The sequence below is a fragment of the Melanerpes formicivorus genome, unplaced genomic scaffold (assembly GCF_026170545.1).
Source record: "Melanerpes formicivorus ecotype bairdi unplaced genomic scaffold, bMelFor1.0.p_v2 SCAF_39, whole genome shotgun sequence".
NCBI classification, from domain to species: Eukaryota; Metazoa; Chordata; class Aves; order Piciformes; family Picidae; genus Melanerpes; species Melanerpes formicivorus.
In genome coordinates, this window is record NW_027142391.1 from 530,098 (window position 1) to 553,203 (window position 23,106).

General features: G+C 66.2%; 4 protein-coding genes across 9 annotated transcripts; 2 read left to right on the top strand and 2 right to left on the bottom strand.

Annotated features, from left to right (window-relative positions):
• Positions 1–39: 39 nt before the first annotated feature.
• Positions 40–11,602, bottom strand: LOC137451034 (espin-like). 4 transcript variants are annotated; one of them, XM_068158121.1, is made up of 16 exons: positions 11,278–11,602; positions 10,473–10,666; positions 8,137–8,323; positions 7,876–8,058; positions 7,664–7,795; positions 7,346–7,565; positions 6,996–7,273; positions 5,267–5,428; positions 5,008–5,182; positions 4,694–4,720; positions 3,814–3,948; positions 3,266–3,411; positions 2,900–3,181; positions 815–894; positions 720–731; positions 40–621 (listed from the first exon to the last, which is right to left on the bottom strand). In XM_068158121.1, exons 1-16 carry the CDS (start codon positions 11,569–11,571, stop codon positions 474–476), a joined length of 2,655 nt encoding a protein of 884 aa, XP_068014222.1. In that variant the 5' UTR covers positions 11,572–11,602; the 3' UTR covers positions 40–473. The 4 variants fall into 4 exon arrangements, with proteins under 4 accessions (XP_068014222.1, XP_068014226.1, XP_068014224.1 ...); XM_068158125.1 differs by lacking the exon at positions 6,996–7,273 and having other exon boundaries at positions 7,449–7,565; XM_068158123.1 differs by lacking the exon at positions 3,814–3,948.
• On the bottom strand, positions 814–2,890 carry LOC137451040 (espin-like protein). Its single transcript, XM_068158133.1, has one exon. The coding sequence runs from the start codon at positions 2,750–2,752 to the stop codon at positions 1,421–1,423; it is 1,332 nt and encodes a 443-aa protein (XP_068014234.1). The 5' UTR covers positions 2,753–2,890; the 3' UTR covers positions 814–1,420.
• A 270-nt stretch (positions 11,603–11,872) lies between the features above and the next one.
• ACOT7 (acyl-CoA thioesterase 7) lies at positions 11,873–18,300 on the top strand. Of its 3 annotated transcripts, none has more exons than XM_068158139.1 (10): positions 11,873–12,104; positions 13,569–13,686; positions 14,093–14,249; positions 14,652–14,743; positions 14,850–14,964; positions 15,587–15,601; positions 16,237–16,323; positions 16,537–16,653; positions 16,872–17,056; positions 17,682–18,300. In XM_068158139.1, exons 2-10 carry the CDS (start codon positions 13,573–13,575, stop codon positions 17,784–17,786), a joined length of 987 nt encoding a protein of 328 aa, XP_068014240.1. In that variant the 5' UTR covers positions 11,873–12,104; positions 13,569–13,572; the 3' UTR covers positions 17,787–18,300. The 3 variants fall into 3 exon arrangements, with proteins under 3 accessions (XP_068014240.1, XP_068014238.1, XP_068014239.1); XM_068158137.1 differs by lacking the exon at positions 11,873–12,104 and adding an exon at positions 12,741–12,820; XM_068158138.1 differs by lacking the exons at positions 11,873–12,104; positions 15,587–15,601 and adding an exon at positions 12,741–12,820.
• A 567-nt stretch (positions 18,301–18,867) lies between these two features.
• Positions 18,868–22,441, top strand: ICMT (isoprenylcysteine carboxyl methyltransferase). Its single transcript, XM_068158142.1, has 5 exons — positions 18,868–19,112; positions 19,363–19,451; positions 19,544–19,713; positions 20,426–20,643; positions 21,268–22,441. Exons 1-5 carry the CDS (start codon positions 18,894–18,896, stop codon positions 21,448–21,450), a joined length of 879 nt encoding a protein of 292 aa, XP_068014243.1. The 5' UTR covers positions 18,868–18,893; the 3' UTR covers positions 21,451–22,441.
• Positions 22,442–23,106: the final 665 nt, after the last annotated feature.

Consider the following 23,106-nt stretch of genomic DNA (forward strand, 5'->3'; position numbering starts at 1 on the left):
TGGTGTGGGCAGCCCCAGGAAGGCGCGGGGCACTGCTGGCAGGGTTTATCGTTTTAATTGCTGGAAAGGCAGGCGGTCGGGGCGGAGGCTGCGAGCAGCCTCCAGTGGCTCCAGAGGTGGGAGGGGCAGGAGTGGAGGCAAGCGGTGCCACAGCCGCGAGTGAGGTGCCAGCAGGGAGCACACGGAGCTGGGCAGTGAGGTGAGCCCAGCCACAGTGGTAGAGCCAGGTGGCACACAAGGAGCCAAGTGCCCCATGCGATGGCAGCTCACTTTACAAGGGGCAGCGTGGGGTGGCGGTGGGCTGACGGCAGCGGGACAGGGGCTACAGGTGCCTGGGGCAGCGCTGGGGGCTCCTCCAGGTGGGACTACGCAGCCATCCGTGGTGGGAGGAGGGTGCCAAAGTGCATCCTGGTCCACGCTGGGACCTGCTGGCCTCCTCCCGCCGCGAAGAGCCAGGGCACGGCGTGGCGTGGCTAATGCTTGGCTATGTCCCCCTTCTTGAGGATGATCTGCCGCTGCCAGGGTGCCAGCTTTGTCTCATCGTACCCGAGAGTCCTTAGCTTTTCCGACTGCTCCTTCTCCTTCTCCTCCTCCTCCCGTTTCAGCTTTTCTTGCTCTTTCCTGCTTGGCAGTGGAGGGCACAGAACACCTCGGTCACCAGAACCACCAGTGCCACTGTGCCCACCCACTCGCCCAGGGAAGGGGCTTGCGGCACTCACCGTTTCTGCTCCCTGCAAAGGCAAAGGGAAGAGCAGAGTTAGCAGAGCACGGGGTCAGCTGGCTGGCAGTGCCATGCCCGCCGGCCCTGGCTCACCTCTCCTCCTCCAGCTTCTTGCGTAGGATGTCCCTCCTCCAGGCTGGCATGCTGGCCAGGCGTGCCTCCTCCTCCTTCTCCTGCAACAGACACCTGCGTTACCAGCACCGCCGGGAGCACGCCGTTGCTGCCGGCACCACGAGGCAGCGGCATCGCCCCCGCGCACGGCGCCACATCCCAGCAGGGCACCGGCAGGGGCTTGCCAACAGCATCGCCCCTTGCCGCCCCTCTTCTGGCAGCAGGGGGAGGAGGAAGGAGTGCGCGGCGTGGCCAGCCCTTCGCAGCACACCACAGTTTTATTGCACCGACACGCGGGGGCCCGCGCTGCCCCGGCACCGCAAACGCCACACCGGAGGGGAGCACAGCCCTGGTGCTGCGCTCCCCGCACAACACACAGCCACAGCAAGCGGCACACTGCAACCTCGGCCTGCGGCCACGCGAACCAACACCGAGCCCTCACCGAGCGGAGCCACGGCACTGCCAGAGCTACAGAGGCGGCTGAGCACACCTGGGCGCCAGATCCTGCCGTCCCTGGCTGCCCCCAGTGCCTGCTCCCAGCCAGCCCCACACCACACCGCCGGCATAGCCTGCAGCACTCTGACGGGCTCAGGTGTCGGACATCTCCACCTCCTTCTCCTTCCAGAAGGAGAAGCTGCGGTCAATGAAGTGGCAGACGTCCTCCTCGCTGAACTCTCCCAGCTCCAGCACTGGCACCGGCATGGGCACTGCCGCCCCCTCGCCTTCTGGGGCTGTGAGGAGGGACTCTGGTGGGCTGCCTGCCACTGAAGCGGGGCTGTCCCCAAAAAACTCCTGCACAAGGTCCTCAAAGCCATCGAGCCAGTGGCAGTGGCCAGCCTCCACCCGCTCTAGAGCCGCACGATGGAAACGGCGGACGCGGTGCCAGCTGTGGCTGCCCAGGCGGTCGAACATCTCGTAGCAGAGGAGGTGGCGGAAGCGCCGCTCCTCGGGGCTGAGTGGCATCTCCAGCAGCTGGAAGTAGCCCAGCATGAAGAGGTCGAGCGGGAGGCTGTCGTGGGGCATGGGCGAGCCGCCGACGTGGGGCAAGAAGTGCTGGGGCCAGTACAGCACTGCGGCACGGCTCAGTCGCCGGATCTGCCGCCCGGGCAGCCGACGGGCGATGCTCCTCCAGCGATCCAGCAGCTGCCTCGCCGCTGGCCGCTGCCTTCCCAGCTGCCGCGGCCGCTCCACCTCGGGCACCAGTGCATGTGCCCGCTTCTTCCAGTAGTCCAGAAAGAGGCAGACAGCACGCTCCTTGTGTGCCTCGGCACGCTCTTGCAGGTTGCTTGGTTCTGGCTGTGCCAATCGGCTGCGCTGTGGTGCCCCGTCCCCATACTCCTCCTCCAGAACAGGCTGGCGGGTGCTGCCAGGTGTCTGTGCCCTCTTGCGTTTGGTGACCCTGGGGAGGGGCGTGGGGGGCCCTCCTGGCCCCTCATAGTTGGCCTTGAGGCTGCGGACAGACACGCCACAGCCCAGGATCTCACTCCGGGCATCGTGGTGGGTGCCAGGGCTTGCTACCGCCCCCACAGCCCCAAGGCCCTCGTGGCCCCCCAGGGTGGCCGGCAGCACGGGAGGGCTCCTCGGCCATGTGGAGGGATGGCTGCCGCGGGCAGGTGGCTCCTCGCGGGCGAGGGCAAAGCACTGGGGCACCGGGGCAGCGGGCAGTGCCGGAAGCAGTGGCAGCTCCTCCTCCAGCCACCCCGGCTGGGCCTCTTGCATCACCCGCAGGCTCCCCAGCTGCCTTTCCAGGTACCGCACGTCCTCCTCCCACATCGGCTGCCCAGTGGGTCCCGGGGTGCCCCTGCGGGTGGGTGGCCTGTGCTGACACAGGGGCAGCGAGTGGTTCCCGGGCTGTGGCGGGAAAGAGGGCAAAGGGGCTCTTGAGGCTGCACCGCCTGCACCTTGTGCCGCCGCTGCCATGCACAACGCCCCTGCATGCAGGTGGGGGGGGTCCCTTCTCAAGGCCAGAAGCGGGGGATGAGGCCACACATGCCATCTCGCCAGGTCCGGAACTGCTGGGCCTCGCCCGCGTCACGCTCGCTGCCACAGAACACGGAATGCTCCTACCTTACGCCGCTGCTCCTCTTCCTCCTGCATGCGGAGCTGCAGCTTGCGCACCATCACCTGCCGCTTCCACTCGGGGATGGGCCGGCCCTGCTCATCGTGGCTGGGGACCAGTGCCTCCACCTCCACTGCTGCCCCGACGCCCGCCGCTGGCACCGGCGAGCTTCCATTCAGCACCGGCTCTGGCGAGCACCCGGCCAGGGAGCGTGGCGGCCCCGCAGCCTCGGGGGTGGCCGGCGGGGTAGGCGTTCTGGTGGGTGATGGGGAGGACGCCGGCGACTCTGCCTGTAGAGGAAAGAGGGAGGGAAGATACTGGGTGTCCACTGCACTGAGCTGCGACAAGCCACCGGCTCCCCTGTCACCACCTACATTGGCCCCTGCCTGGCCGCTGCCAGAGAAGACGGTGGTGAAGCCTTTACTCTGCGGTGTCGGCTTGAGGCTCTTCCCAGCTTTGATCTCGGCCAGCAGCTCCGAGTTGTCGCCAGTGGGGGACATCATGTTGAAGGACTTGGTGCCTGAGGGGAGGGAGGGCAGTCAGGACCCCGCCATCGGCAGCTCTGCCCCACCCCTCGCTGCCGCAAGAGCGTAGGGGTGGCTGTCTGACTGCCCCCAAACCTAGGAGCCCCTGGGACCACCGTGGGAGCTCCCTGGGTCCATGGAACCAGCACCCTGGCACCCAGTCCCTGAGTCCGTGGAACCTTGCTACACCAGCACCCTGGCACCCATCTCACTGGGTCCATAGGATCAGTACCCAAATCCTCAGGTCCATGGGACCCTGCTGGAGCATCACCCCAGCAGCCATCAACCTGGCAGCCTATCTCCATGAGACCAGCACCGCAATACCCAGTTTCCTATGTCCATGGACCGTGCTAGAGCACCATCTAGCTCCTGGGGTCCCATCCCTGAGTGCCACCTACCCCGCAGCACTGTCCTGTCACAGCAGTGACCTGGTGTGGAGGGACAGTTCTGTGGATAGTGCAGCCCCACTGCGGCAGGACAGCCCTGTGTCACCTCATCAGGAGCCCCGGACCCGCTACGCTCCCCCACAGTCCCTGGCAAGAACACACAAACAGCCTGAACCAGCCCCGGTGCCAGCCCCGAGCCCCAAAGGCTGCACGGCACCAGCACCGGGGCACAGCAGTGCCTCTGAGGATGCCCTCACCACTGGCTGCGCCGCCCGCCCCGCGAGCACCCACCGTCCATGCCAGCCATGTGCGAGTCCCTAGTGGCCCATTGCGCCGTGCCAGAGCAGAGCCCCCTCCCCTCCGCCGGCGCCCGCAGCTCGCCCCGCTCTGCCGCGCCGTGCCGGGGCCAGACGGCTGCGGGTGCTGAGGGGCCAGCGGGCTGCCCGTGCTGCCATCCAGCGCCGGCTGAGACCCCTCAGCCCCGGGCGCTGGCGCTAATAAAGCAGGCGCTGAGCGGCGGCCAAGCCTGCCGGCCGTGATCAGCGGCGGGGAGCGGCCGGCGCGCTCACGTGGCGGGGTCACGCCGGCCGGCTGAGCCCAAACAAAGCTCCTCTGTGTCCGAGGCTGGCGGTGGGGCCAAGGGGGCCACAGGGGGTGTGGGGCCCCGGCCGCCTCCCCATCCCTGCCAGGCCTGCGTCGGCGCTTGAGGCACCCACATGGCACACGAGCCTGGCGACGCAGCGGCAAGGGCTTGGCAGGCAGGAGGGCTGTGGGCAGCTGGCAGCACGGAGGCCGTCGATGCCCCGTGGCTCTGGGCAGGACCGTGCTGAGCTCGGCCCCTCCACCATGGCAGGGCACCCCCTGAGCAGGAGTGTAGGGCGCTGGTACTTACTCTTCATCTGCCTGAGCGCCTTTCCTCCTAGGGGGAGAAGCAGAGAGGCGGCGCAGGACGCGCGGCAGAGGAAGGATTTGGCCACCGTGAGACAAGAGAGAAGAGAAGCGGCCAGCAGTGAGAGCAGGCGGGGGCGGGCGGGCGTAGGGGCCCCCGCGCCGACACCGGAGGAGAGAAGGACAGAGAGGCCGTCAGGAGCCGTGCAGCCGCGGAGCCGCAGGAGGACAGGCGCCGGGACGGCCGATGCCGCGGTGCAGCCGATGGCATGATGCCCAGGATTGCTCCCCGTGCCCACCCAGTACCCCGCCACTTACTTCCCGTGGAGGAGGAGGAGCGGCGGGGACCGGCAGGGGTCTCGGCCAGTGGAGGTGGGGGTGGGGGTGGCGGGCAGCTGGCATCGGGCAGCGGTGGGGGTGGTGGCGGGGGCGGCAGTTCGGTGCCAGGCTTGCTCTCCCCGTTGCGCATGGTATCCGTCGAGATGGGTGATGCCTGGAAGAGAGCAGGGGCAGGCGTCGCCTGGCACGGGTGCCACCGAGCCACGTGCTGGCCGTGGGTGCGAGGCTGGGCGCTCACCTCCTCGCTGTGCGCCATCCGCCGCGGGCCGGGCTGCTCCCCCAAGCCGTGTCCCAGCTGCTTGTAGTAGTCCCCGGTGCTCGGCTGCTTGCCGAAGTTCCTCGACCTCCTGGTGGAGTCGGCCCTGCGCAGGCCCTCGGGGCTGCTGTCGCGCGATGCCAGCTGCAATGGGGAGCGCACCTCAGTGCGGCAGTGCCCAGCTGTGCCCAGAGTGGCCGTGGAGCAGAGCCGTGGTGGGGCAAACCTGTGCTAGTAGTGGCTGTGGGGCAGATGCCAGGGTCGGAGTGTGGCAGGCACATGCCCCAGGGTTCCCCTCGGCATCAGGCTGCATGCTGGGGTGGCAGCCTGTGCCATCAGTGCCTGACACCGTGACCCCACAGCCTGTGCCCAGAAGCTTGGCCGAGACTCTCCCGGGATAACCTCCTGGGAACAGGAGTGCCGAGCCCCGGCCCCACAGATTACCGGGAGCTTATCCCGCGCGGGGCTGGGGCCCGGTTCCAAACCCTCTCTGAACAGGGCTCTCAGGCAGCGCAGCCTCGGCTCACCCCAGCACATACCACAGCAGCTTTGCAGGTCGTGCTGACGAGCGCTGGCGCTGCAGGGGGCTGTGCCCTTTCCCCGGGTACGGGGTGCTGAAGGGGCACGGCTCCACTCCCCGTGCCGGGGCCCCTCTATTTGCATTTCCCGGTGCGCCACCTCCGTCTGTGGCATTTGCACAAGCCTGGGCGCTCGCCACTGCCACCAGCCCCAGCTAAGTCAACAAGCACCAGCTCGGTGCTTCCTGCTCCAGCTGCTGCGGGCTCTGTGCCAAGCCCGGCTTCAGCTCCCGCAGCCCCAGCCCTGGTCTAGCGCGAGGATCTGTGCCACTCAGTCCCCCTGCACAGGGCACCAGCACCGCTCTGGCACCGGGCTGGCAGGTCTGCAGCCCCCAAAGAGCTTTCCGGCTCTGCAGCCTCAGGCAAGGCCACTCATTAGCCTCGTAAGCGCTAACGAGCCAGGGCCAGGCAGAAAGAACAAAACGGGGTCCTGAGCCCCGCCTGGGCCTGGCACACACTGCTACGCTGAGCCCTCCCATCCCACATACCCCTATCCCCACCACACTGGCCTCTGCCAGTGCCTCGGCCACAGCCCTGAACCGTTTCCCCCATCCTTGGTGGTCTGGCGAGAGTCATGGTAGAGGGTCGGGGTGGCCCCGAGCCCACCACACCCCTATGCCTCCCCTGGCCTGCCCCGGGGGGCTGCACCCCTCTTACCTGTGCACGCCCGGCTGAGCCCTCTCGGCTGCTGGCAGCACTGGCAGTGCTACCTGACACCTGCAGCGCAGCTGATACCGGAGCCGGCCGCTCGGGTTACAGCCTGCGCAGCTGCCCACGCCCAGCTCGGTGTGGTGCTGGTGGCACTGCCAGGGCCACGTGGGCACAGCTGCTCCAGCCAGCCACGCGCTGGCCTGCGTGGTGCTGCCAGGTGTGGTGATGCATCTGGGCTGCCCGGTGCCATGGAAGCACAAGAGCATCCCTGGCTTTGACTTGCTGCACCCCTCACTGTCTGTTGCACCCTGGTGCCTGCCAGCATTGTGGGCACATGGCCTCAGGCCGGGGTTGTCCCCTCCCAGTGCTGTCGAGAGCTACCAGCTCCCCAAGGGAGGTCGGTGCCCAGTCGCATGTCCCCCGCGGGTGGCACATGCCCTGGGCCAGGAGCAGGTGTGTGGGACGTGGCGCTTGGGCCGTACCTCTCGGCGCAGCGCCTGGCTCTCCACGTGCCGCAGGTTGTTCTTGGCCCGCACGTAGATGTCGGCCGTGTGGGGTGCAGCAGAGGGCATGGGTGCGGGGTAGCCGGGGGGCGGCGGGGGCAGTCGGGCAGTGGGGGGTGGGGGCGGCGGTGGGGGGAAGGCGGGAGGTGGGGGTGGAGAGGAGCCCTCGCCTGCCGACCCCCGGCCCCGCGGCCGCATCTCGGGGTCCAGCATGTCCATGTAGGCCTGCATGTCCGCCAGCGCCGGCTCCGGCACCCCTGCGCAGGGCAGGGGGTCAGCAGGGGCTGGCCCCACGCCCCCTACCCCACACCCCCCGGCCCCACACTCACGGGCAGCAGGCCCCCCCCCGGGGCCGCCCCTCTTCTCCCCGGTGCTGGACTGGCTGGAGTGGCAGGAGTCGTAGTTGGAGAGGGTGCTGGCGGGGGAGCCCACCTCAAAGCGTGCCTGGGGCACCGATGCCGTGGTGTTGGGCGATGACATGCCCGAGTCAGGCTGCCGGCACTCCCCATCCGCTGAGGGGTCCCGAGACAGCACACGGTGCTCCACGCTCTGCCGGCAAAGCCACGCCGTCGGGCACGGGGGTGGGAGCTGCGTGGCCTTTCTCCCCGCAAGCTGCCCACGTGCCCGGCTGCGGGGCGCTGCTGTACCATGTTCTCCACGGTGCGCAGGTACTGGGCGCAGTGGCTGTGGCCGTTGTAGTCGGCGAGGTCGGCTGCCGTGTAGCCATCCTGGTCACGGACGCTGAGGTCGGCACCATTCACCACCAGGATCTGGCAACACTGGGGAGAGGCGGGGTGTGTGGCAAGGCCAGAGGGCAGCCCCCATCCACCCTGGCACCGCACTGGCCGCCGGCACCCACCTCCAACTCGCCGTTCTCAGCAGCGTCGTGCAGTGGCGTGCCGCCCCAGCTGTCGGCAGTGATCTCCCCGCCGTGCAGCAGCAGCCAGCTCAGCACCTTGGCGTGGCCACGGCTGGCAGCGAAGTGCATGGCTGTGGCCCCCTCAGCGTCCCGCTCCGACAGGCTCACCGTCGTGAAGCTCATCTGCACCAGCAGGTGGGCTGAGCGCTGGCACCGGGCACCCCCACACCGCGCCACCATTCTGTGCCCAGCCACACTTACCAGCCAGACGATGACAGTGTTGTGGCCCATCTGGGCAGCAGCATGCAGTGGGGTCATGCCATCATGGGCACGTGCATGAGGATCAGCCCCGCAGTCCTGCACCAGGTACTGGATGATCTCCAGGTGGCCCTCCTGGCAGGCGAGGTACAGAGGGGTGGCCCCCGTCTTGGTCTGGGCACTCAGCGTGCTGCAAGCGGGGCACAGCGCCCGTCACCTGCAGCCACCAACGCTGGCAGTGCACCGGGATGGGTGGGCACAGGGGACACGTGGGTTGCTGGGATATGGGGACATGTCGGGGCACAGGATGGATGCAGGGGCACAGGAGATACACTGGGGGCATGCAGAGCAGTGCCAGGGCCTGGCCGAGTGGGCAGCGTGGGCCGGCAGCCACCCACCCCATGCCCCCCGCCGGGTCCCTGCGCAGTGGCGGGAGGTCACTAAGTTAATCAGCCTGCTTAGGCTAAGCTCCTTCCTCCGGCTGTTTTTGGACACTGCAATTTAGCAGTATTTTAAGTAAGCCTCTTAGGCAGCACCGGCCACGGGGGAGCAGGCAGGGAAAGGCCGATGTGCACCATGGCTCTGCTGGGCCCCACTGCCCACGGTCAGCCCCACTGTTTGGCACGGGCATCCCCTTGCCACCCTGGTGGGCTTTGACATACCCATATCCAAATGGTACATCCCAAATCACGTAGCCCGCATACCAAATCCTGTACCCTTGTATCCCGCATCTCCACAGTCCCATATCCCACCCCCCGCGTCCCGCACCCCCGCCGCAGGAAGCTGTTTTATTAAGAGCTCCGTAAACAAACCTGTTGAATATTTAAAAGAGGAAGAGCAATAAATACCGGGCGCCGTTATCGCAGCGATCGCGGGCCCTTAATAATTGATCCCTGTAACCGTGAGACGGGCCGCAGCCAGTGCTGCCTTCCCACCGTGCTGTGGCGCAGGGCAGTGCCGCAGTGCCAGGTCGGCACACTGCTGGGCACTCCCCAAGCCGGACCTGGGACAGCGGCAGTCTGGGCCAGGGCGCAGGGGAACGGCAGACACTTAGGCACCCGTTCAGCCCCCGATGGCCGTTTCCCATTAATCGGGAAGGGGTTAAGCCACTTGGGGAGCGCCGGTAAACTGCTTTGCCAGATGGCTGGGACCCCACGCCGTGCCACCGGCTGCCGGGGACCCCCCAGGGTCGGTGCGAAGGTGGCCCGGGAGCGCCAGAACCCCGCGGCGGCACCTGGGATTTGGTTTCGTGCCTGTAACGGAGCCTCCAAGGGGACGCGAGGCCGGGAGCGGGGCCAGCCCTAAATAATTCAGGGGAGAGGCGGCAACGGCGGCGGAGCGACACCGGTGTGAAGCGTGAAAACCAGCGCCGCACTGGGGCCGGCTCTATAGGCACCGCGCGGGAGCTGCGACCGGGTCCGGCCCGGACTAGGGGCTGCGAGGGTTGATCTCTACAGAGCCCAAGGCTGAACTGTCGCCCGGGGACGGGGATAAAGAACTGGGGCTTGGGCTGGGCAAATTGCGGGCGGCGAGTGCCACGGGGGCTCAAGCCCTGCTAGGGGGGGAGCACTAAAGGGGATCTGGGGCCGTGGCATGTGGACATAGAGAGGTGCTGAGCCCCCTTCGCCTCCCGCTGCCTTGGGACCCTCCTGCCGTGGCAAAGCTGAGCACACCCTGGCACCCCCAGCCTCTGAACGCACCGGGCACGGCATGAGGCGGCCGCGAGTACCGCCTCAGCCGGACCTGGGCGTTATTTCGAGCAGTCTCTGCCCGCAGTGCGAAATCGGACCACAGGCCGCAGCTCCGCAGCCAGGCTGTGCCCGGCAGGCTGCCGTGCCAGGTACGCTGGGCGACGGCCCGGCCCCGAGCACCACTGGAGGGGCGAAGAGGGGTCGCTGCCATGGCGGTGCTGGAGCCTGCCGCCTCTGGTGATGCCCGCAGCCTGGGCAGGCAGAAAGGTCGCACAGGGCACGGTGCCGGGCGGGCTCGGCGAGCAGCCTGATCCATTTACATAACGGCGGCGGACAAAGGCGGCTGTGTTATCGCCGGGGACCCGCCGCAATATTTCTGCCAGAGCCCGCCGCGCTCCTCCTCGCCCTTTCTCCGCGGGCCATAAAGCAGGCGCAGGTGGCTGCCGGGCTGATAACGCGGCCGCGTTGCCCTTGGAGCCGGGGATGAAGGTGGCTGCTGCATCCGTCCCCTGCTCTGGCACCTTGCCCGGCGGCTGGAGGGAGGGGTGGGGCGGCAGCGGGGACCCAGCTCCCCAGCCAGCCTCTCTCCTGCCGGTGGGTGCCCCAGGTGCCGAGACCGTGTCTCCTGCCGGCTGTGGGGGCCGTTACCTGGGGCAGTGTCCCAAGAGGAGTCGTAGGGAAGGGAAATCCCCTTTGGCCGCGGCGTAGTGGACCGGCAGCGCTCCCGTGTTGGTGGCCGCCGTTGGGTCGCTGCCCCCGAAACGCAGGAGCCAGTCGATCACCTCGTGGTGACCGAAGCGGGCTGCTAGGTGTAGGATGGTGGCACCGGAGTTGTCTGTGTCCTGCGGGAGGAAGCGGGGAGGCCGTCGGCACCGGGAACCTGCACTCTCCGGCAAGGGAGAGTGTGCCGGGCTGGGGAACCACCAGCCGGGAGCTGGCACTGGGAGAGTGGCCTGGCCGGAGTGGAGGTCCCTTCTGCACGGAGCAGGCCATCGGAGGGGCCATGGGGTAGAGGTGTTTGTGCTCTCCCGTGGGGCCCGCAGCGGCACACAGCTAGCATTGGATAAAGACCCGTTTGCACCGCCGGCCCGGCTGCCCTCGCTGGTTGCGCGACGGGCAGAGCTGGCCCCCGGCCAGGAGGTAGCCGAAGCGTGCTGACCACGTCCTTCCCGCTTAATCCCTCTCCCAGCCCCTCCGCCGCCTCCTCTTCCTCCGCCCGTCAAATGGCGTTAGTTGTCCGGCGGCTCCGGGACAAGCCGCTTACCACCCCGGTCCCGCCATTGTGTAACCCCGAGAAGGTCCGACGGCCCTGGAGAGTCTGTGCCCCCATAGGGATGCCGGAGTCCCTGCTGGTGCCACCCGCTCCTGTCCCGCCATTGCTGCGCGGGACCACGGTTCCTCCCGCCCACGAGGGTCCCATTGCCCTCCGCCGCCCCGCGCGCCCAGCTCGCACCTGCACGCTGCAGCCCCCCTGCGTGAGCAGCCACTGGAGACAGGCGAGGTTGCCGGTGGCGGCGGCGTCGTGGGCTGGTGTGGCCCCGTTGCGTGCCCGCGCATCCCCTCGGAGCGCGGCCTCTGCCGCCAGGTACCGGAGACAGGCTAGGCGGCCGGCGCGGGCGGCATGGTGCGCGGGGGAGGCTCCCAGGGCGTCCCGCAGCCCTGGCCGCAGCAGCCCAGCCGCTCGCAGCCCTCGCAGAGCCTCCACATCTCCCTGCCGCGCTGCCTGCAGCGCCCGCTCCAGCGCCATCCTGGCCCCGGCACCGGCCAGGCCCCGCCGGTCCCGGCCGCCGCTTGGCACTGCGCGGCGCTCCCGCCCCGCTGCCCCCCGGCACCGCCGGCTCCTCCTCCCTCGGGGCCGCCCCTCTGCCAGCCCCGCCCGACGGCGCGGTGCCGCCCGCTGACTACTGCCTGCCGCCTTGCGCCGGCTGTCCACTGCCCACTGCCTGGTGCCGCTGCTCGCTCCACCTCGCCGCCCGCCTCGGCTTTTGACAGGGCAGCTGTGCTTTGCAAGACCGAAGCTGGTCTGGGGAGTCTGACTACCGCCGCCGCCCTCAGCCCTGGGCAGTCCCACCTGTCTCACGGGTGTCCCTTTGCCCCGCCCGCCAGGACGAGAGGCGCAGAGGTGATGGGCTCGTCCAATAGCCCCGACGTGAGCCTGCCAGTACTGGCCGAGCAGGCAGGAGTAGGGGGGCGATACTGGGCGTCCTTGCCGGACTCCCCTTCCCCAGGATTGTAACGGGCTGTGGGAGGTGGGCACCGCGGGAACCGACGGCAGAAACGGTGAGCAGCGCGGGCATAGACGGCGGGATTCGCGGGCAGAGGCGGCGGTTGCCACGAATATGGGCAGATCTCGGTGTGCTCCCTGGGACGCCCCCCGCCATCAGCACCGCGGACAGACGCGACACTGCCATTTCAGCACCGCAGACAGCGGCACGACCGCCCCGCCCGCGTGGGATCCGGTACCGTAGCGCCGAAGCACTGGGTGTCCCCCGGTCCCCGTGTCCCCTTCCTGCCGCCGCCTTGCTGAGCTAGGTGGCAGCCCCTGGCTCTCCGGACTCCCCTGCATCCCGAGGGGGACCGGGCTGCCCACCCGTTCCTCCTCGAGTCTCTCACGAAGCCGCACCAACGGCAGCTTCAACCGGCTCCAAGCGCTCGGCTGAGGCGGCGCGGCCGCCGTCCCGGGGAGGGGGTCATCCCGAGGCAGCACGGGAGCACCGGGGCTCCCGCCGCCCCGCCGGGCGACACCGTCCCGCAGGGCGCATACCCCGCTCCGACGGCCGCGCGGAGAAGCGGCGCGGCGCTGCCAGCCAATGGGGCTGCTTGGAAGGCGGGGCGCGCTGCTGCCCGCCAATGAGCGCGAGCGGGGGGCGGTGGCGTGCGGGGCGTGGCGCAGAGGGCGTGGCGCTGCCGCAGCGCCGTTGCGGGCGGGGCGCCGGTGCGGCCATGTCGGAGCCAGGGGCCGCGGGCCCGGGGCCGGCCGCCATCCAGGTCTCCAGGTACGGCCCCGCTGCGCTGCCCGCGTCCGGGCAGCAGGGGAGAGCTGGGCAGGGGCGGGCAGGCTGGCTGGGCACCGCGGGCGGGCGCCGGGGCCGGCCCCGCAGCCGGGCTGTTACGAGCGGTGCTGCCTGCACTCCTCCCGGCGCCGGCAACCCTGCCTGCACCGGGCACGCTGCCCGCGCTGGCCATGCTGCCTGTGCCGTTGACGCGGCCTGCACCGGGCACGCTGCGTGCTCTGGTAACGCTGCCTGCAGCAGGCACCGGGAAGCAGCGCCACGCCCTCACTCCGGTTCCTGTTAGCAGGAAGGGCGTGCCCCGGTTCTCCTGCCGCTGCCCGCTGCGGCTCCCTGGCATGGCCACTTGCCGAAGCACGGCTCCTCTCTGGCCCATCACAGCTATCGCCTCATCACCACCAGCCCTCTCTTTCCCTCCGCCAGTGGATTATTTGTTGCTCTGGCAAAAGCTACTGCTGCCAGGATGCCAGGTGGAGTGGTGGCATGTGCCCGGCTCAGTCTGTTTGCCGCAGTGGGGTGGCAGTGAGATGCAGTCCCAGATGAGCAGCCGGCTGCCCTGGCACAGGGGCCATGCCTCCTCCCAGCCCCGGCAGGCATTCGGGGTGGTTTCCACTGGCACTCGCAGGAAGCCACGTGCAGGCAGCAACAGTGACGTGGCTGGCACCAGTGTGGGGCACGATGGCCCAGCCGCTCATCCCAGCAAGGTGTGAGCTCTGTGTCACTCTCTTGGCAGGATCATGCGCCCAGATGATGCCAATGTGGCAGGGAATGTGCATGGGGGAACCATCCTGAAGATGATTGAGGAGGCAGGAGCCATCATCAGCACCCGCCACTGCAACTCCCAGGCTGGGGTAAGTCATGCCAGGGCACAGCTTGGTCGTGGTACAGGGACTCTCTGACCTCCCCCACTGCGCCCTGTGGGCCTGCTGGGCTTGGGGGATTCCCCAGAGTACCAGAAATCCCCAGGGGCCTCCCTGCTGTCTCCCCACACCAAGACCTCCTGGGTGCAAGCCGCTGGTGGCTCTGGTGCTGCCACGGCCTGTCCTCAGCATCTGCTGGGAGGGTTTTGCAAGCAGAAACGTCGCCGTGGTGCTGTAAAGGCTTTATCTGAAGGGTGGTCAGAGGCAGCCCCGGTGTCGGTTACGGGTGGGGAAGGAAGCTCAGCTGATAAGGCCGCGGTGCTGGAGCCGAGTCACACAGGCTGGCATCCTGTGTGGCCTGGCTGTGGCTGCTACCCTGCTGTCCTGCCATCCCCAGGAGCCCTGCGTAGCCGCGCTGGCGCGGGTGGAGCGCACAGACTTCCTGTCCCCGGTGTGCATCGGGGAGGTGGCCAACGTCAGCGCCGAGATCACCTACACCTCCCGGCACTCCGTGGAAGTCCAAGTCAATGTCATGTCCGAGAACATCCTCACAGGTAGGTGCCTGCTGGCAGCTCTGTCCCAGAACTCCAGGACTAACCAGGATAAGCCAAGAGCTCGTGGTGCTGACCCCATCCTCTGGCCGCTGCTGGCACCCCCTCCGCTGGCACGGGGGGATCTTGGCTTTGGGTTGAGTGCTGGGGGCAGGCAGGCTCCCGAGGCTCCTCCTGCCCTCCTGCCTCGTTTGCTGCCTGTGGCTGCCTCTGGCTGGCAAAAGGTCCTCTTGCTGCCGTTGCTGTGGCAACTGGCCCCGCCTGCCAGGATGCCTTCCCAGAGCCTTGTCACATCCGCTGTGAGCCAAAGCCCAGCAGAGCTGGGGGTGCTCGATGCTGGTGGCATCACCAGTGTGTGGCCAGCCCCAGACTGTGGCAGGTGAAGCTGCCTCCTCTCTCCTCCAGGGGCAAAGAAGGTGACAAACAAAGCAACACTGTGGTACGTCCCACTGTCCCTGAAGAATGTGAACAAGGTCCTTGAGGTCCCCCCCATCCAGGTAGGATGCTTCACTTGGATTCCCCAACACTGGAGCAGGGTCTATCAGCAGCCCTGGCAGTGCCAGTGGCTTTCCTGGCCCTGATCTTACCAGCCCTGCCTTCCAGTATGCGAGAAAGGAGCAGGAGGAGGAGGGGAGGAAGCGCTACGAGGAACAGAAGCTGGACCGGCTGGAAACCAAGCAGAGGAACGGGGACATGATCCTCCCTGTCATCAACCCAGGTACCACGGGCAGCCTGTGGCACTGGGAGGCTGAGCTGGTCCCTGAGGCAACTCCATCCATCCCTGGGCACCCCTGGCTGTGAGCTCTGAAACATTGCCTCAGTGATGGGATTTTGGGGCTGTGGAGGGGATGCCAAGTGGGCACCCGTGCTGGGGCTGAGGGGTGGGATGCTTTCTGACAAAATGTGGTTCCTGGCATCCTTGCTGCATCCCTGGAGTGCCGCTGGCAGTGGCAGCTGATTGTGCTCAGCACAAGGTGCATGCAAGCACTGGGTGAAGGCTCTGCAGGCTCTGCAGCTGCAGCTCCTCTCGGGAAGGCAGCTCCAGCCAGAGGTTCATTGGCCAGGGTTTGAAGGTGAGGATGGGCTATGGGAGAGGTCAGGAGTCCTGTTCTTCCTTCCCAGGGGATCACTGAGGGGCTCTTTCCTACAGAAAGTGTTGCCCTAGCTTCTGGAAGCACAGTGGTGATGAAGGTGAGCCAAGGGGCCAAGTGGCCAGTGGCTTCCTCGATCAGCTGTGGTCCTCAGGCAGAGGTGGAGAGGTGGTGTGTGGGGATGGTTGTGGGGAGTGATGATGAAAGTTGCTCAAATGTTTTTTTCCCCTCTGTTCTCCATGCTCACAGATAGGCAGACAAAAGGTAAGGCTCTGTGGGCACTGCCATGGGTGCCAGCCCTGAGGAGGGGATGCTGACAGCCGGGCTCTTGGCTGCTTGTCCTGCACTAAGCAACTTTCCCACCTCTTGTGCTAACACAACCACCTCTGAGAGAGGTTTCCCTCTGCCAGCACTCGGAGGGTACCATTTCTGTCACTTGGATTTGAGGGCGAGTCAGATGCCACCAGCATGTGCCAGGGCTGGAGCACAGGGGGCTGAGGGCTTCACAGAGAGGGCAAAGCTTGGCTCTCTGGAGACACAGCTGAGTAGCAAGTTTGAAGAGATTCAGCTGCAGCTGCTGGCATGGGGAGGGGAGTGTACAGCCATGCCTCCTCCTTGATCACTCTTGTTTGCTTTGGGGCTCTGTGAAAGCTTTAAAGGGAAGAATGAGCTGAGCTGGTAGGAATTTGGTGAGTGGGATTAGAGGGAAGCTGTAGCTCGTCAGGCAGTGACCAGCCTCTGCTCTTGGGCCTTCCTGGAGCCACTGATCTGAACATAGTGCAGCTTTGCACAAGCTAGCCCCGCATTTTCCTCCTCCAGAGGATTTGAAGCAGGGGCAGAGGGTGGTGTGGGTGCTGGCTGAGCAGCTCTGACTGCTGCTTTACTCCTTCCCTACCCAGAGCCGCAGACTGTCGGCTACAGCCAGTCCAGCCTGATCCACCTGGTGGGACCCTCAGACTGCACGCTGCTGGGCTTTGTGCATGGAGGTGAGTGAGCACAGCCCCTTCCACAGCTGGCGGGGCTCCTCTGGAGCAGAAGCTCCATGGTGTGAGGGCAGTTGGTGGTCTTGGTGTTCAGGGGAGGCAGGCTCTGCCTCTACAGGTGTGCAGGGCCTCTGCCACCGGCTGTGAGGTTTGGTGTTGCTTCAGCAGAGACGAAACATTATTGGTGCTGAGCAAAGGCTCTGCCTGCCCCCACAGGAGTCACCATGAAGCTGATGGATGAGGTTGCTGGGATCGTGGCCGCCCGCCACTGCAAGACCAACATCGTCACTGCCTCCGTGGACGCCATCAACTTCCACGAGAAGATCAAAAAAGGTACCGGGGGTGGTGAGGAGCACTCTGCCCTGCGGTGCCACGGCCCTTGGCTGCGCTCTCAGGACACACTGGCATGGAACCTGAGTCCCTGTTGGACTTGTCCTGTGCCAAGGAGCTCCTGCTGAGAGGCGTCTTACGCTCGGAGCACGTGGGACCCCTTGCTCCCTTCCCCTGAGGCGCGGGGGCCGACGGCTCACCAGCCCCTCTCTGCTGGGCAGGCAGTGTCATCACCATCTCGGGGCGCATGACCTTCACCAGCAACAAGTCCATGGAGATTGAAGTCTTTGTGGATGCTGAGCCCTTCGTGGACGAGAGCCGGGGGCGGTACCGCGCCGTCAGCGCCTTCTTCACCTTCGTCTCTCTGAGCAGGGAGGGGAAGCCGCTGCCTGTCCCACAGCTGCTGGTAAGAGCTCTCCACACCTGCCTGTAAGCCAACCCCTCTCCCTCTTCTTGGGGCAGGCCCTGGGCAGCTTTTCTGTGCAACAAATCCTTTTCTTGGCACAGAAATAGGAGCCCGAGCGACTCTCTGCAGAGCAGGTCCAGGGCTGTTCTTAGGTTGAGCATTGCTGGTGTGGGGCTGGGGTTTTCCTTTCCCGCAGCAGGGGACAGGCTGCCTGCAGCCTCTGCTGCTGGAGATGCACCAGAGGGGATCCTGAGCAGCAAGAGAGTCCCTGTGTCCCCTGCCCATGCTCCCTGTGGCATCTCTGCTGCACCCCTCCTGCCTATTTTTCGTGCTCCTGCTCCCCACAGGGATTTGCTGAGGCAGCAGCACTGCTGGGGAGCTGTTCCTTGGTTAATATTTGATCCTGTGCAGGTTTCCTGCTCTGTGCTCTGCTGCTGAGCGTTTGGGCAGCTAATTCTGCACAAGCTGTCAAAGCACCAATCACAGACTCCTGGAGTCCTAGAATTGTTTGGGTTGGAAAAGGCCTCTAAGGTCATCAAGTCCAACCATCAGCCCACCCCCCATGGCCATTAGGGATGGCCAAGGCGTGCAGGCTGCCCTGACGCCACTGTCGCTCTCTGTGCAGACGGAGACTGAGGAGGAGAAGCGACGCTTCGAGGAGGGCAAGGGCAGGTACCTGCAGACCAAGGCCAAGCGGCAGGCGCAGCTGCAGCAGGCTGCCCAGCAGTGAGCCCTGCCCAGCCTCCAGGTTGCCGTTAGTGTCGTGTCCGGCCCGTGCCAGGCCTTGCGCCTTTGCCCGCCCCAGCCTGCTGCCGGAGCTGCTGCGGTTGCTTCGCTGCTCATCGGTTTAGTGCCCCAGACCTTGTGCTTTAGGTGGCTTGAGCGCCCTGAACCCCCTGGCAGCCTGCCTGGTCGCTCACCGCTGGCCTCCGGAGCCCCCCCCGTTGTCACCGTCTGGTCCCCTGAGCGAAGCTCCTGCCCGTGCTGGAGCGGGGCAGAGGCGCCTGGTGGCACAAGGGCCATGCCAGGCCAGGAGTTGTTGTGATGCTGTGTTCAACTTGCCAGTCTGTCCTGAAACTGCACACCAAAGCTTACCGACGGTGCCCGCGGCCAGAGCCGCGCCCGGGACCGTACCGAATGTCTCAAACCGTTTCGTTGACCTCTAGGTAGTTTCTCTGTGCACATCTAAGTTACTTCAAGAATTCCGTGGCATCAATAAAGTCTGTTCGTTGTTCCTGGAACAAGAGGGGTGCTGCTTTTTGGTTTACCATCACGAGTGACAGCAGCTCTGGAGCTTGCTGACAACGCATCCTGCTGCTTCCCCGCTCCTGCCTCTGCCCTGCATCCTCCCGGGCTCCCGGGGCGGCACAGGGGGCTCCTGGCCTTGGTTTTGAGCAGCTCTGCCTCTTTCAACGGGGATCCCCGAGCGGCTCCGCGGCGGGGGGCAGACGGAGCAGCACCGCCGCCGGCCGGGTTCCCCGTTCCCTCCGTCCCTACCGAGGCACACAAACCAACCGTACCCCCGGGGCTCCTTACGTCGACTTCAATCAGCCTCGGAAGGCAAACCCGGCACTTCTGCATGGCGTTATCGCATCACGGAGCCGGCGGCGACCGGCGAGGGGGCGGCGAGCCCACGGTTACAGCCGGGCCCGGATCGGCATCCCGGGAGCCTGCCCGGCCGCTCCGGTTTGCAGCGTCAGAGGCACCAACCGGACCCGGCGCCGGGGACACCGGGAGCTCGACCCTCGCGAGACGCGCGGCCCGCGCGGCGCACCTGCGCGGGGCGGGGCTCTCGCCGCCGTTCCCCGGGCGACGTGGGCGGGGCGGGGCCGCCATAATGGCGGCGGCGGCGGCTCCGTGGCGGCTGGGCCGGGAGGCGCGCGCCAGCCTGGCCGCCTTCCTGCTGGGCGCCTCGGTGGCGGCGCTGCCGCTGGCGCTGGGCTCCCCGGCCGCGCTGCTGGCCGCCCCGGGGCTGCGCGGCCGCCTGGCGCTCGCCCTGCACGTGGCGGCCGTCAACGCGGCGCTGCTGCTGCTCTGCCCGCGGCCGCTCTACAAGGTACGGGGGGAGGCCCCGGGGCAGCGCGCCCGGCGCTCGGGGCGGGGGGGCGGCCCGCGGGGGGCGGCGGCCGGGGGACACCGGGCCCGGGGGAGCGCCTGTCCCGGGGCGAGGTCCGGCGGGGCCCGGGCCGGGGGAGTGCCGGGCGTGGTCCCTGGGGCTGCGAGAGGGCTCCGGGAGTGGCGCCGGGTTCGGTCTGGGAGAGCGCCCGGGGCAGCGGCAGCCTTCTCTCCCGGCCCTCTGCTTGCAGATCGCCGTCCGGGCCTGCTTCCTGGGCTTCGCCTTCGGCTGCGGGCTGCTGCTCAGCGCCGGCCGCTCCGCCTGGCGACACTTCGGCTGGTAAGGGCAGGGCCGGGAGCGGGTGGCTGCGGGGCCGCCTGGCGCTGCCGGCCCTGCCCTGCTGCCAACCCGCCCTGCTGCCCCCGCCGCAGGTACATGTGCTCCCTCTCCCTCTTCCACTACTCGGAGTATCTGGTGACAGCCATCAACAACCCGCGCAGCCTCTCGCTGGACTCCTTCCTGCTCAACCACAGCTTCGAGTACAACCTGGCTGCCCTCTCTTCCTGGGTGGAGTTCACGCTGGAGAAGCTGCTCTTCCCAGGTGGGCCCTGCTGTGCCCCTTGCTGTGCCCCTGCCCATCTGCTGTCCCCTGGCTCTGCCTAGCTGCACGTGGCTTGCCCCAGGCCCACCTGCCCGGCAGCAGAGCCTGAGCCACCCTGGCTGAGCTGCCCCAGCAGCAGCAGAGGAGGCTTTGACGTGGCCTTAATCCCCCTGCACTCAAAGCTGCTCAGCTCTGGCCTGGGGAGGTGGGGCAGCACCTCCTGGGCACGCTGAACTTCGCTGCCGTGTGCCAGCTCCTCAGCCCTTCTCTCCCTGCTCCTTTTGTGCAGTTCTGGTGGTACCCAGGTCGATGCTTTGGTTACCTCTGGGTGTTTTCACCCAGAATAAAGTCAGATCAGCAAGAGCTGTTTGCAGACCTGAGGTGCTTCTGGATTTGTGGCAGAAGGAAGGTCTCCTCCTTCCTGGCTCTGCAAGGGCAGGCTGGGCTGTGGGGCTCCCTGTGCTGGTCCCTGTGCCGCCCTGGCTGTGCTCTGCCAGCTTTGCCCTAAGCCACAAAGCTGGGTTCCTGTGAGGCAATCCCTCACGAGGCCATCCAGGCGCTGGGGGGGGTGGGCTCAGTGGCAGGGGGACGCTCTCTGCCTTCCTGGTGGCACATGGAGTGCTGGCTGTATCCTGGGCTGTCACTCTGAGGGCGGGGGGAGAAGCCCACCCTAATCCCCTGCTTTGTGAGCCTGCTGTGACCTCTCTTGCAGAGCTGAAGCAGATCACCTGGCTGAGCACCGTGGGGCTGCTGATGGTGATCTTTGGGGACTGCCTGAGGAAGGCAGCCATGCTGACTGCTGGCTCCAACTTCAACCACATCGTGCAGAACGAGAAGTCAGACACTCACACGCTGGTGACCACTGGCGTCTATGGCTGGTTCCGGCACCCCTCCTACGTGGGGTGGTTCTACTGGAGCATTGGCACACAGGTATGGTGCCCAACCTGCCCAGCTGCTCTCAGCCCAGCTCTCAGTGCTGCCTCGCACCCATACCAGGGTCCCAGCCACCAGCTGTCAGCAGCAGGGCTCACCCAGGTGTGGATGTGACCCCTCTGGCCTCCCACTGGCACGTGAGGTGTCAGGAAACCTCCCTGACCTCTGGGCAGACCACACCAGCCCCAGCACCTCCGCTGCCTGTGGGGAAGGAGTGTGAGTGGAGGGGGCAGGCTTTGAGCCAGAGCACCCTGGGAAGCCTGTGGTTGATGATCTGCCAGCCTGAAGCTGGTGTGCAGAGTGCCCTTGCATCCCCTGGCCAAAACCCCTCCTGTCAGCAGCGGGACTCAGCTGTGCTAAACGCTCATCTTGTGCCAGGTGGCAAAGCAAACTCCCTCTAAGTGCCCAGAGCCCTGGCCAGAGTAAACTGGGAGTCAGCTGTGGTTGAGCTGTAACTCAGCACTGCCTTAGCTGCACTTTTCCTGTGGCTGGCATCTGGCTTTGTTTCTCTGGAGACAGACCCTGAAGGGCTGCACAGGGAGCATTTAGACCTTGGGTGAAGGGTGGTGAGCCTGGGGAGGGGGCAGCCTGGGTACACCAACTGCTGGTGGCTGTCCACAGGTGCTGCTCTGCAACCCCATCTGCGTGGTGGGCTACGCGCTGGCCTCCTGGCGCTTCTTCAGGGAACGGATCGAGGAGGAGGAGATCACCCTCATCCACTTCTTTGGAGAGGAGTACCTGGAGTACAAAAGGAAGGTGCCCTCAGGCCTCCCTTTCATTAGAGGAGTCAAAGTGGAACTGTAGCCCGGGCGAGCCCCGGACGGGCTGAGCGAACGCCTGGCTCCAGGCGCCGCAGCACAGGGATGCTGCGCCAGGATCAGCCTCTTGGTGCTGCCCGGCAGGAGCTGGCACAGGGCTGGGTGGCCTGCTGGGGCGCTGGCAGAGCAGAAGCTTGCGTGTCCTGCTCCAGACAAGTCCTTCATTGCACATTCAGGGATCTTCCAGATAACTTAGCCTGTAGCCACCCTAAAGAGAATCGAAGCCTCCTGCCTGCAGCAGCAGATGTGGACTGGATGCCTCTGGGCCCATTCTCCTGGAGAGCTGCTCTGCCCCTGTGCCCACACAGGGAGGGTGCTGGGCAGGGCGCTGCTCTGATGACATCACTTGACTTTAAAGCTCGGTGCCCTCGAGCTGGGCATTGCAGCTTCCATCTCTTTAGGCCCAGTCCTGCATGCTGGCACTCGGGCAGCTCACAGGAGCAGGCCTCAGGGGTGGGGGCTGCCAGCCTTTGGTGTGCTGAAGTGCCAGCACTGTGGCATGGATCAGTTGTGCCCCAGGACAGGAGGGCTCTCTACTCGCCTCCAGCACTGCTGTGAAGAGCAGCAGGAGAGCTGAGCCCTGCTCCCTCCTGCAGCTGCTGCTAAGGAGTTGCTGTTTCAGCTGCTGCCTTCCCAAGCCTCCCCTCTGCCACTGCTCTTCCTTCTTCCTGCTTCCAAATCTCGCTGCTTCCTACCCTGCCAGGCTGCCTCCATCCTGAGGAGATCCCAGGATTTGGGGTTGGGGAAGAACTGGGCTTGCCAAGGCCCTTAGCGCTCAAGATCCCTGCCTGCTCCTAGAGGCAAGTGTGGGGATGTCAGCGTGGCCAGGAGATGCCCCCAGGGAAACCCTCCCCAGCAGGGGACAGGTCTGGATGATGCTGTTTTAAACCTTACTACTTTGGGAATGGTTCCTGCCCAGGCTGTGTGGTATAACTTACTCTGTTGTTCTATACCAAAGAGGTTCACTGTGCTGTGGAGTTCTATGTTCTTCTTCCTGGCTGGGATGGAGGCAGGGTGCTTGGGGTGGTCCTTGGTGAAGGTGCTGGGTGCAGCTCAGCACAGGGGCACTGGTGGGAGCTGCTCTGGGGTTGATTTTCTTACATTAGGAGGGAAAAAAAAGAAAAAGAAACAAAATCCCCAACTTCTGCCTGGTGGTCATTGGGAGAGGGCTGGAGGGGCTGTGGCACCACTGAGGGCATCCTTCCCCTGGCAGCTGGTGGGGGGGTTGCAGTGCAGCACACCCTGCTCCTGCTGCCTGCCTGCCTACCAGGTAATTTGGTTTGCCTGGAGGGGTTAACCTTCCTGCTGTGAACTTGCCCCCCCCAGACTCTGGAACAGCCAACCACAGCACTTTGTGCCTGGGTTTGATGTGGGCAGGCTCTGCCCAGGCAGGAGGAAGGAGGATAAAGGGATGACTCCAGCTGCTCCAGGGTCTGCAGAGCCTTCTGGTGGCTGAGGCCAGCAGCCTCTTGTTTTCCCCAAATCCTGGGGCTGGAAGCTCAGGGAGGTGATGGGAGCCCCCTGGGTGTGGGGAAGCCTCCTAAGTCTAGGGAGAAGCTGGAGGAGGTGGTGAGGTTTTAACCAGGAGCAGAGCCCTGCCTGCCCCTTGGCTCTGCTCTGAGAGCCTGTGCTGAGCTGCTGG

Bases quoted from the DNA above. Each gene is read 5' to 3' on its own strand.
- LOC137451040 (XM_068158133.1), bottom strand. From the start codon at position 2,752: ATGGCAGCGGCGGCACAAGGTGCAGGCGGTGCAGCCTCAAGAGCCCCT.
- LOC137451034 (XM_068158121.1), bottom strand. From the start codon at position 11,571: ATGGCGCTGGAGCGGGCGCTGCAGGCAGCGCGGCAGGGAGATGTGGAG. The intron at 5,429-6,995 runs GTACGGCCCAAG...TCCCCATTGCAG, and splicing joins GCCAGGCGCTGCGCCGAGAG to CTGGCATCGCGCGACAGCAG. The intron at 3,412-3,813 runs GTAGGTGGCACT...CCCTCCCCTCAG, and splicing joins TGACAGGACAGTGCTGCGGG to GCACCAAGTCCTTCAACATG.
- ACOT7 (XM_068158137.1), top strand. From the start codon at position 12,768: ATGTCGGAGCCAGGGGCCGCGGGCCCGGGGCCGGCCGCCATCCAGGTC. The intron at 16,324-16,536 runs GTGAGTGAGCAC...CTGCCCCCACAG, and splicing joins GCTGGGCTTTGTGCATGGAG to GAGTCACCATGAAGCTGATG. The intron at 17,057-17,681 runs GTAAGAGCTCTC...CTCTCTGTGCAG, and splicing joins TGCCTGTCCCACAGCTGCTG to ACGGAGACTGAGGAGGAGAA.
- ICMT (XM_068158142.1), top strand. From the start codon at position 18,894: ATGGCGGCGGCGGCGGCTCCGTGGCGGCTGGGCCGGGAGGCGCGCGCC. The intron at 19,113-19,362 runs GTACGGGGGGAG...CTCTGCTTGCAG, and splicing joins GCCCGCGGCCGCTCTACAAG to ATCGCCGTCCGGGCCTGCTT. The intron at 19,452-19,543 runs GTAAGGGCAGGG...CCCCCGCCGCAG, and splicing joins GCCTGGCGACACTTCGGCTG to GTACATGTGCTCCCTCTCCC.